We start from the raw sequence: 12463 nt of genomic DNA, 5'->3' as shown, positions 1-12463 counted from the left end.
CGTATCCAACTGGCAGAAGAAGTTTTTTTTGGCAATCCGACGGTGCCTGACAACTTCTCTGGCTGACTAAAGCTTCTCTGGCTAGCTTGTACGATTTTAGCACCGTGGAGATCTGCTTGGAGATTACACATAACTGACATCCTCACACTAACCACTAACAAAGCCTTCACACGACTCATCGCCCCCCTTTGTTGCTCTTTTTGAGTCATCATTCTTACTGCCTGGACGTGACATGACAATATAAGACGTACATACATTATAGTTCTAGGCGGGAGATGCTGCTAGCCGGGGGCTTGGGACATGTAAATTTATATCAAACGTCTACATCATAACAGTTGCAGTTTTAACCCGTATTATCCCGTTTAGCTCAGAGTGACTCAGACTCTTCTGACTGTGTCTACGTAGACCTAGCCTGGAGTCCAGCCTTAATAGCTTTGACCCGCTCCCCAAGATCCGTTAGCTTGTTGCAAGACTTCAGGCTAAGTTAGACTGCGTTAGACCATTGCCTGCAATTGCCAAGTAGATCTTGGGACAGTAAATTGTCATATTCTCTGTGAATTGACGCATCGTCGCATGTACGCCGCTGTTTGGGCCACTTAGGCCGTATCACATTTAGATAGAGTGCACTACAGGTTTTCATTTACAGTAATTCTATACCTATACTGAAAATCTGTGCTTAGAGTATGGCAGTTGAACAAACACCGCTACCAGTGGACTAGCCCCCTGTTGTAGCGATTGCTCAAAGTTGTGTGGCCCATGGGCTACTGAAGTGGAGATGGGCGCCGCCCTATGCACCATCTGGTGTGGGAGAACTTAACTTTTAACTATACTGAAAATCTACAAACACTACAACAAACATATAAGTCGACTGGTACCATACACTACAAAAAAAAATTAAGTCGACTGGTACCATACACAGAGTGTAGCCCCCGGGGCGAGGCTAACATTGCCTCTCTGTGACATTTTGCTACATCTAACAGATTAATCTTAAGCCACCGAAAGATATCAGCATAGATGAAATGGACTAACAAAATGTATATATCTATTCCTAATGATTCAGCGAGGCAGTAGCCTTCAGAGAGCCATTGCTTTGGAAGCGATCAAAAACATATTTCAGAGTTGGATAAATAAATATACGTAAGGTCACTAAGGATATAATAATCCACCCTACTGTGTTGGAGATAGCTGGCATAGCTTTGTGGGAATTTTTCATTAAAAACGAATTTATAGGATACGTTGGTATTACGTTGGCACACGAGTTATAAACAAACCGATCTGCTGCTTGGTTGTTTAGTCTTAAAACTCAGCTTCATGTGAGCATTTTAAAAAGTAACTGTATAACTTGTCTCGGATGCAAAACTATACACACGCACAGAGAGAGAGAGGGAGGGAGAGACAGACAGACAGAGGGAGAGAGCACAATTAAAGGAAGAAATCTGCAGGTATTTTTGCTGATCGATGCGTATTGTGTTCTGGAAAAAAGCACTTGCTTTTAATCCTCTCTCACGGCTGAATTTCAAGACCGCGGTCTTCCCGGCTGACTTTGACCACACACGGTCCGCGCTACAAAAACAAAGCCGCGCGTACCAGCGTCACAACAAAGCGTCACATCGCCAAGGGACCTCACCGAGATGAACTCCCATTCAGCAGTACATAAATCAAATCATATGCCTCAATAACCAATCAAGTGCTTTATCCAAGCACCATGGTTAAACCGAATCCTTGAGGATTTCCTTTCAAATCGTTTCTTAATTTTGAATGGGAGCAAAAAGCAGACACGTTTCTCACAGAACTTGCGCTCTTCAAAAACTTTGGGTTGAAATATGAGCTTCCTCAAACTATATTGTGCGTGGAATAGCGACATATGCTACATTTGCGAGATGAATCCTTTGTTAGTAGCTCTGTCAGCGATAATTGGCCTTTTGATTCACCCCTTCAGCCCCAGTGCCGAACGTGATAAGCCAGTCATTCAGAATAAATCTACCAACAAAGGCCAGACGATGGCTTCACGCAGAAAACATTAGACCAGATAAAAACGTGCACGTTCATCTGACGTGACAATTTGATGGGGCGGAAATCAACGCTCACCTCTCCGCTCGTCTTTGTCGGCAGAATAATCCGTTTATTTCCAGATCAACAAACTACATGGTTTCTCTTTATCAGAGGTTTAAATATGACAAGCCTGAGATCATGCAACCATGTATCATAGTTGCAAGTAAACGTTTCTTTTTAAAACTAGATCTACACTTGTCAAGATCTTACGAGTCCTTCTAGACCAAATGGCCCCTAAACAAAACAAAGTTAAAACTTCACTTTATGATCCACGTGTAGGCATAGACAATATATCATTGCGCATAGATGTATATTCTTCTGCAGCATATGATAGATACTTTGTCATGAATGGCATAAAAACCTATTCATATCATTATCTGTATTTGGGTCCTTTTATTTTTGCTCATGGAATGACATTAAAACCTTCACATACATAGCGTAAATTTGACAGTATTGTAAATATTGGTAATAACCCGTTACATTCCAATTAACTGATTAGCCCGTTCATTAGCAATAACTAATCTGCATTTTTGAGGGTCAACAACATTTTAATCGCGGAGGATTAGGGGTAATCTTTGCTCCAGCAGGACCCGTTGCTAAGGCTATATTCCTATGGAACAAACTTAATTCCAGTCAATATAATATACAGGAATTCACTGCGGAATTATCAGTTTTCCTATGTGAAACACGGAGGAAGACCACCTAGAAGGACATGGGCTCATCACATGTAGCACAGATATGATTGATTCTTAACGAGCCCGATGGGAAATCGTCAGAGCCATCGATTATCGAATCAGGGTTCACTCAAGGACAAACAGGCAGTGTCAGGGACAGGTCAAAGGTGAATCAAATGGAATAACGGGAAAAACTGTACCTGTTAATTCTTAAATATGATCATTGTATTTTATCAGAATATAAATGTTCTGTTCTGAGAGAAATTTGACGAAAATGCACATTTTGTGGAGTATTAATATATATTTTCTTTACGTTCGTGACTGGGACAGTATAGTCAGAACACTTGTCAGACGACAGACACTTGACCGTCAAACCGGGCATCCTGGGAACGAGTCCCGAGGGCATGGCAACGGCGACTTGTTAACTCTGGGAACGGTCGTCAGTGACTTTCCTACATCAGACAAGTATAGATCGTTTTTAGTTGCCATGGAGACAAGAACAATGGTCCCTCGGGCTGAGATATGGCAGAGGCCGTGGCTTTGACGTCTGTGGGAAGATGGCAGACAGCTTTCTCTCATCCAGTGAGCTCAAAAGTTCACAACGAATGGGATAACTGCTGGTTTACAAGTTTGAAAGCAGCTGCTTGCTGGTGGTTTCAAAGTTCACAAAGAATGAGAGAACCACTGGTTTACCTCAGACACCGCGACAAGTTTTAAACATTGTATCTAAAAACTCGCGTTTTCTTCTGCTCTCTTCTAGTCTTTGTGCTGATGGCAAATTATCTGAATACTGAAAATTATTTCTTTTTTTCGTTCCGACATGTGCACCGTCTTTATAATCAGATGAATTTAACTGTTTGTTGGTGGTTTCTTACATTAAAAGGAAACACGGTATGTGTTTCGTCCTAAATAGATGAATACATCTCCCTTTTTTTGCCAAACCATCAATGCCACAAATGTTTTAAATCAATACAATAGACTAGATAAACCCCACTCTCACAGTCCAATCTCGGCGGTAAATGGAAACTCTTCAACTGAAATGAGTCGCGGGAAGAAGGGCCCTTAATTTAATTTGTAACTAGACTACTCTCTCTTCACGTCTGTTCCTTTATTCCTACACCACCACAGAACCTGGATGAAACTAAGGACCGTGAAAATAGGCCCGGCACGTGCCCGTCCGCTATCCGAGTTACTGACATCCGAACTAATCATTAAAACGAGTTTAACCATGTGGTAAAATGCACCACGACAGCCGTGCAACCCGCTCTAAGTGAGCAAGACAAAGCCTAGCCTGGAGGCATAGAGCGTCCACAGAAAAAGAAAATTTCGTTTCACACTCGTTGGACTCATGCTAAGTGGCATATTTACATGTCTTACAAAGTACCGAGTCTCTAGTTGTGAGGAGAGTTGTTGGTGAGCTGATGAGGCGTGAGGGAGGACCTAAGTCGGTTCCACCGTCGCGTGGCCGCGGTACGGCCGGCTCTTGTGTCCTTATGGTCGGTATAATTGATCCTTCAGACCGAGAAAAGAAGCACGAAGTTGTAGTGGAGCAATGCCTCCGCGATTTTAATGTATACACTTGTTAAAGCGCTGTTGTAGTACTTACTCTTTCATAGAAAGGGAGAATGATACAAAATAAACAAACAATACTTCCCGGCTCGGATATGAGAGTCGCTGATGACTGTCGGTCGTGCATCGCGATTGGTGGCCCATGTGTCAAAAGGGACAGGTACCCTCGGGGTCCTTATTTTTGTCCCCATTGTTATCCGGCGAAGAGCCGCCCTTAAAATCCGGTGAGGCGGGCAGAAGCGACCATTCTGCGTTAACAACACTTCGGAAGCATTGACGGCTTCAGCGTGAGTTTACGGTTGGTGTTGTCATTTGTTTGACGAAGTTGTAGACGAGATGGAAGAACGTGAAGACCACGGACACACTGTCGGGACGGGGTCGCCTGGGTCCCCGAGCGTGTCCTCTCCACTGTCCTGGTCCAGCGGCGGTTCGCCCGGACCGTCTTCTCCCTACATGCGGTCCCAGTCTGGCAAGATCAGGAAGGGGAAGAGTCTGAAGAAAGTCGAGAAGCAGTTGTCGGAGGAGGAGGTACAGGAGCTGCGGCTGAAGGTGAACGAGAGGGAGAGGAAGAGAATGCACGACCTGAACTCTGCGCTGGACGGGCTGCGGGAAGTCATGCCGTACGCTCACGGTCCGTCCGTCAGGAAACTCTCCAAAATCGCCACGCTGCTGCTGGCCAAGAACTACATCCTCATGCTCAACAGCTCCTTGGAGGAGATGAAGCGACTCGTGAGCGATGTCTACCAGAACGGCCATCGTGGTCACCACGCGGGGCTGCCGTCGCCGGCGGCAACCTTACCGAGCCTGCACGGGCCCGCCATGAGACCATCCCCGCCGCTACTCCCGCACAGCACGCTTATCAAGCCCGAGGCGACGTTCAGCGTGCCGCCCACAACTCTGCACCGGCCTGCGACCCACCTCTCCTCGAAGGACCCTCCACGAAGCTCCTCGTCCGTCAAGCCTCGGTCTAGGCCGCTCGGGCTCCCGACGAACCCTTTCGGCGTGTGGCCCATCCCCTGCTCGTGCCCGCAGTGCCCGACAGACCTCTCCGCCGGCCTGCCGTTCGGGAAGATGCCGACGTTTCACACAAGGTGACACGCGGCTTGGACAGTGTTTAAACTATTGTACAGAACTCTGTGTGCACACTACACAACAGGTGAATACTTATGTTCATAGACGGTTTATATCTCCAACTCACACTACAGTAGATTCAACTTTATAGACTATTTGTTTGGAATGTTTGTTCCATACCGCGTCTTTTCGTTTCCATTGTCGTATAACATGAGTCTTCCACCCCATTTCACACGGACACTGGCCCCACAGGGTCGGGTTAGTCTGGAAATATTTCTTGAGATAGCTCGTATTGTCACCCCGAGCAGATTTTATCTACTGTTTTATGTAAGACGAAATGAAGAGTGTTGTTAGCTCACTGTCTTGAGCCGTGTTTTGTCTTAAGCATAACCTTTTGTTGTCCATTCACTGTGTACAGAAAATGAATGACAAGAGATATCTTCCCAACCAGTCCAACATATATGCGTTCTTTATGTACATAACAAATTTGAACGGCGATTGAATACCATTCTTTTTATGTAGCAAATTGTATTATTGACTGGAGTAAGCTACTAGTGTTGTAAATATCAAAATAACTCTGTCCATTTGTCGCCCATTTTACCATGCAATGTAATAATGCAGATCTTGGAGTAAATAAACGCTTTATTTTCCATCATTTTTTTTGCTTCTTTGTTTATTTTCATGAAATATTTTTACATATATCTATGTTCCTGATTCCATTGTGAAACATCAAAATTTTAACTGAACTAATGTAGGATCGATATCGTTAATGATGTAAACAACTCCACAGTGGTCTTTAACTGTTAGAAAGTCGTCTGCTTTACACAGGCTTTCTTAACTCACTGCAGAAAAATGTCTACAAGAAAAGATTTCGTTGAATCTATATTAGGAAAATGCATTTTCCATCAGGAACATAAGCTTACTATAAATTCTCTAAAAGGTGTTAGAGTGATCCCCAAAACATGTTTTTAAATCTATAATGGTATTTACTTGATATTCCTTTATTTCTGACTTTGGTGTCCACTATATGGAACCTATACTATCGCTTACTTGTGATAGAAAGTAAGGGATAGTCATAATGTTAACGAATAAGCGAGCAGAAGACGAATAGGTGAACAGATTGTCGGAGGAAAGAAGTCACAAAATGGAACAGCAACAGTTCCTGACAGAGTACTTAGATACTTTACCTCCATCTTAAGTCTATAGCTCTTCTTAGAATGCAAAAAAAGTCTTGCTAAACACCTCGACAAAAAGTTTAACAAAGAAAATCAGCGGGTTGTTTAAGGGAAGCAGATGTGCATTAGAGCGCTAACGAGGGTTACATATCGCACCCGCGGATAATGACAGGTTGGACGGGCAGGTCCCCCTCCGGGCCGAGCTCGGCTCCTCCAGAGCCTTTGTTAGCGGCAAATCGTACCAGAGAAAAACGTCCATCTCTTTTTCTTATATAGAGTTTCTTCAGTCGTTCTTCTGTGTAACGAATGAATGAATTAATAAGGGTTTATGGACGCTTAGTACATCAAGAAAAAGCCCGCTTCTAGTCACAAACGGGTTAGAATCATGTCGAAATGTTGTTCTAGAGGTTGCAATACTTTGGTGCGTACGTTATCAACAGTCGGTCCCTTATTTTAGTAATAAGGAGGGCAACATTTGTAATACAATAAAGACTCCGCAAAACGTTTAAGAGAGAGCACGGTTACAGTGGTGTGCGTTGGTCAAGACCTATCCGTTCTACAGCAGAATATACTCATGTACGTGCAAACTCGAAGTCACAGAGTGACGGTTCAACAATTATGATGATTCAGATTAGTTGGAACAGGAACTTCATAACTCTTTATTGTTTACATACAAATAGTGCTCGGTTTCCGTATGCTAAAACAAAAGACAATATTCAGACATCTAGGTAAAGTAGTTTCTGTAAACCATGGTACTGTGTTGGTGTGTATTCTAGATAAGATATTGCCCAATATTTGTTGTGTTTAGTGGGCAATATCGTGGGGGAAAAGCTTCAATATCAAACAAAAAAGAAAGCAACGCGCCAATTCTTCAACTCCTCTCTATTCTTAAGTAAACAAACCGCCGAATTTGAGAGTTGTGCGAGTATTATGAGGAGAAATAAATGTTATCGTGTCCAAACAAAACAAAAACACGAGATAATGTAAAGTCCACAATCCACCAAGGTCATCTGAATTTACTACCACAGCTTCCATATATAGAAAGCAACGTGTTGAAAACAGGCCTTAAAACTACAATAGAAAGTATCACAAACGAGTTGTGAATTCCCGTTTTATCGAACGCTTTCTCCATGTGCAATCGGTTAGCTTCGGGTGAAAGGGACCTTGTGTACAGCATATCTATTCACACCCTGCTTGAAGAAAGCAATTCTTGAACAGTTTTTTTGTGTTCTCGTTTAATATCAAGATTCGATCATTCAAATTTGTTTGCAACGAAACTAGTTGACTATTGTTTGAAAGTTAAACAAACTACGATGTGTAAGTATGATTGTGTATCTATTCCCAATATAACGCGAAATTTGCACAACCAAACATGTTGGATTAAAGGTCGCAATTAACAAAGGAATACCATACAGTTTTAGGTTGAATGATTCAAAATTTAAGGAACACATTTATTCTACATATTCAACATCATATGCTATCATATGAAAGATTAACAACTTCTTTGACGAAGTGGGCACTAAACATTCTTAGACTGTATATAGTATTTATCCCTTCTTCTTAAATCACACGTTAAGTTTATAGTTTAAAACGAAATAGTATAAAGTAGAATCACATATCCATGCAGTACTACAGAGTGGATGAAGGTTAGATCCCTACATTATACAGTGACCACAGCGATTGTTCTCTGACTACATCGCAGATTCTTCCGGCCCCCCGACAGCATGGCCGTCCTCTGGTAACCAGCCCGGCCTTTCTCTCCCTCGCAGGTGTGGGGTTCGAACCCCCGCCGCCTCGCTTTGTAACCAGGTGCTGATCCATAATTCCAGCTATGTGACATTTGAACTTCCATTTTGCCCATGGCTAATCGCTTTCTCCGGTGTTTAAGGCTCCCCTTCAATCTGGCTAAGCGCGATCTATGGAATCTGTCAGCTTCGGTCCGGTGTGGCGCGCAAATGAACAATGACTGAGAAACCATAGAAAATTAGTCCTTTACACCGCAGACTATCACTTGTACATCGGTCACTATTTGGATCACTGGTAGGAAAAGATTTATAGACTGAGCTGAACTTGGGGTCACGCCGCCTCCTGGGGCGATTTTATTCAATTTTACCCGCTGAAAATGAGAAAATATCAGGGCGGCGTGGATAACAGGGGCAGCGTGCTGGTAACGAATGGTCGCGAGGTGGGGAAGTTACAGTGACAGATTCTGGCGAGTCGGCAGAAAACAGAGAGGCCATACTTAACGGTACGAGACAAAGAAGGGCCACACAACGGTCGGTACAAGAAAGATGTCGTTAGAAGAACAAGGAAATCGCGTGTTTAAAGATTGGAACCTTGCCCGAACGACATACATGTACTTAAACAGATGAGGAGACGAAATATCTGCAATGTTGGATCGTTGTTGTTATAACGCGAAACAAAGTCTCAGAAAATATTAGATGAAATGAATGACTGAACAAACGAATGGACGGATGGATGAATAGAGAGATGGATGGATGGATGATTGAATAACTGATCATGAATGACCTTCACTGCACGTTCATGCCTAACGTAGCTCGTACAGATCACTGTATCGTTATGTAGATATCGTATACTTTATCAGATTCTTCCATGACAACATAGCATGAAAGAGTGCAACCCATTTTGCTATGAACAATGCTCCATATTGTAACAACTTCTGGGTAAGCCAAACTTTCGTGACACGGAAAAGTCGCCGCAGAGATTTAAATGTTGATCACTTTTCAACTGAATGCCACATTCCAGATGTTCAAAGATTACCTGACATATTCTTTATCTTATTGTTACATCAGTTGAATAACTGACATTTCCAAAAGCCACCATACCCTGACGCGACCGCTAAAAGACTCAAGCCAAGAGGTGTGAATGGATTGTAGGTAATTATCCATATTTTCTGTGTGTCATTAAACATGGGGAGAACAAACAAGCTTTATGGCCGTACAGTCGGATATAACAGCTGGTGGATAGCTGCCCGTATGAGTAGATGTTCAGCACATTGTTTGTAATGACTGCCCGCAGGTAGCTGGAGGTAGGGAGGGCTGTGCAGAGTTCCCCGCACCTCGGGGCAGGTGGGTGGGACCAGGTAATGAGGCATACGCTGACAGGACCCAACAGCCTGCTCATGACGTTTGTCATTTTGGGTTTGGACGTGCTAGCTTCGTAGCTTCCCTCTGTGAAAAGTGAAGTAAATATCTTCAGTTTCATTGTTCCGTTTCATTTGTTATGAAGAAAATTATGGAGCTTCTGAGCGAAAATATTTGTACACTACCCAACTCTTATGCATGTGCATATTTTACAAACCAAATAAGAATATTAGGTAGGATTTATGGTATAAAAATGAGGCCAACGATTAGTATTGAAAACTTTGATAGGCCATTTCCTCTTCGTCTGGAATGAGACAATAGACAAGTCTGGTAGCGCGAAGATGCATTGTACATGTACCTGTGAAATGCTTGAAATTGTCTCGACACTGCTGGTACGGTCGAACACCAGTCTTCAAAGAGACCATGCCACATTGTTTGCCTTACATTGTACCTGTTACAATCGTTGTGCAATAAACTTTGACTTGACTTGACTTGACTTGACATTTGTCCGTACAATAGGTTTACGACAGCAGCTTGAAGGTATTCTTTGAACAGTTGTGGGGTGTCGTACAGAATTGAACTGTCCTCCGAAGTAATATATTGTCGTACATCCTTGTCAATGGTCGGTTCTATCAGTGAAATCTCGCCCCAAATTAGGAAAAATATGTAAATCTAGCGTTACAGATCTAACATACTCTCTATAATCATATTTTCTCTTTATTCACATGGCTTCTTAGTCGACCATGAAAGGGAATTGTTTACAACATCTTAGGGTACCGGTCGCACCGATGTTTGGTCTGAGGCCTTGGAAACTGAGTCTTTGTCTGCCAGTTTATATAGGTAGTCTCCAACCAGACCCAATGGATTGCAAAGACCGTATCCAACTGGAAGAAGGAGCTTGTAATGGGTTGCAAAACGAACTTCCTCTGCCAGTTTGATACGGTCTTTATGCAACCTATAGATCTGCTTGGAGATTATATATAGGGGCTTCTTTAAAACCAAGAGACTTGGAAAGAACAACAAAGGACACGAGTAAGAAGAGAAGGCTGCAGTAAACAAACAGGTGGCTGAAAATGGTCTCTCATTTACTGACGCCGGAGGCAGTATGTGTCAGTAGCGTTCTGACGGGATATATGTCACCTGAAATTACTCGTCTTTCCCATCTGACCCCCAAGGCCTGCGGTTACGAGACCATAAAATGACCACTAAAAGTCCACATCACCGTAATTTTACATAGAAGTACATTGCATTTGTATTACATGTTGTCCCCAAACCATACAGACAGTGCGATAAAGGTTTAGCCTTTATACCATTGATAGATTCATAGTTGCATTGTCCTCCATAGTCTATGAAAACACTGAATGAAGTATACTGATGTTTAAATCTAAAGCTATCTCAGAGGACAATGTTGTCCTGAAATCGTGTTGTTCACGCCCTACCAGCGCCAACCGAAAATTACCCATTTTTCGGAAGGATAGTTTTCCTCATGATTACCTCGATTTTCGTTAACATCTTGGGGCCTAATCTATGGGCGTACGAAGAAGAATAGACAGGCCCCCCTCCCCGAAGGCATGTACAATTACGTGGTTAAATGTCGTCCGTCACACCGCGGTGTCGCGCGCTGCACACGTGTCAGGTATTGTCTTTGTCCGGGGAGTGTCCTCTGTGTGCCTATAGCCGCGGGACTAACGGCGCGCTGGTCGGTTTGCCATACCTGTCTGTCGCACCTTTTGTCAGCCGCCTTTTCATTCTTACTCCCGCCTTTGTTGTTCTTTCTACGTCTCTTCGTCTGAAAGGAGATTTGGATTTTTCAGTAAAGGCTTTAGACCGAACGTGAGTGTGATTGTGTACAAAATATGAGTACATTGTCTACTCTGGCGACTGACATTGTTAAAACGTACAGTTAGGGATACATTTTCCATACCCCCTCCCCCTCATCATGTGGACTGTTGAACATTTTCTGCATGACCTGTTTCAATTGCTAAGCCGCCCTTAACTAATCAGATAGTGCGTAATCTCAATGCATTTGATAGATTTTGATGAGCACTATAGATATACAGATAGTGTCACACGGTTTACACGATGGCTGTAATGGTACGATGTATTCTACAGTAAACTGCATGACTTCTATACAACTCTGCAACATGAAAACAATGAAAAATTGTTTTTAAACTGCGGCAGATTCGACAGATTGTCCTGAATGTCTTCCCACGTTCTGATACAGATAAATGTCATAATTCTGTTGCGTTCAAAACTAGTCAGGTACCATTACGCTCACATAAATACCACCTTACACGGTAGTGAGTGTAAACTAATAAGGCTAATCCTGAACTATCCCTTCGTAATTTTAGGTCTGATTGTAAAACTGATTAATGTAAAATGTTTTATCTTGATGGTTAGATTGATTGATTGAATGATTGATTGATTGATTGATTGATTGATTGTCTAACAAATGTTAACGTTAGCAATGTGTGTACTTAATTTCCTGAGTTTTTACTATTTTTCTATCTCTTGTCGCTTCTCCCTCCGATATTCTGATACATCATCCACAGTAAGCTGAGAAACGTTACCCACTCCACATCTATAATGACTACAGATAGAGGCTCCTATCTCCCGCAAGTGTACAAATAATCAAACAAACACGGAACAATTCCACCTGCCGTGTGCCCTAATCCTAGCTCCGAGCGGATAAACAACCACCGATATCTGCGGGAAAACTCAATAATTAGAAACTACCCGGACATGATGAGAAACAAGTCCGCAGTAATCCACGGGATCAGTTCAACACGTGCCGGACAATGACACGTTCGGTTTGTAT

The 12463-nt window shown here is 42.8% G+C and overlaps 1 protein-coding gene across 1 annotated transcript; it reads left to right on the top strand.

Moving 5' to 3' along the window:
* The first annotated feature begins 4368 nt into the window (after positions 1–4368).
* LOC136435806 (oligodendrocyte transcription factor 2-like) lies at positions 4369–6021 on the top strand. The gene has a single exon (XM_066429549.1). The coding sequence runs from the start codon at positions 4632–4634 to the stop codon at positions 5388–5390; it is 759 nt and encodes a 252-aa protein (XP_066285646.1). The 5' UTR covers positions 4369–4631; the 3' UTR covers positions 5391–6021.
* Positions 6022–12463: the final 6442 nt, after the last annotated feature.

The sequence above is a fragment of the Branchiostoma lanceolatum genome, chromosome 1 (assembly GCF_035083965.1).
Source record: "Branchiostoma lanceolatum isolate klBraLanc5 chromosome 1, klBraLanc5.hap2, whole genome shotgun sequence".
In the NCBI taxonomy this organism is placed as follows: Eukaryota; Metazoa; Chordata; class Leptocardii; order Amphioxiformes; family Branchiostomatidae; genus Branchiostoma; species Branchiostoma lanceolatum.
The sequence above is the reverse complement of the archived record's forward strand: the minus strand, read 5'-3'. Positions and strand labels throughout refer to the sequence as shown.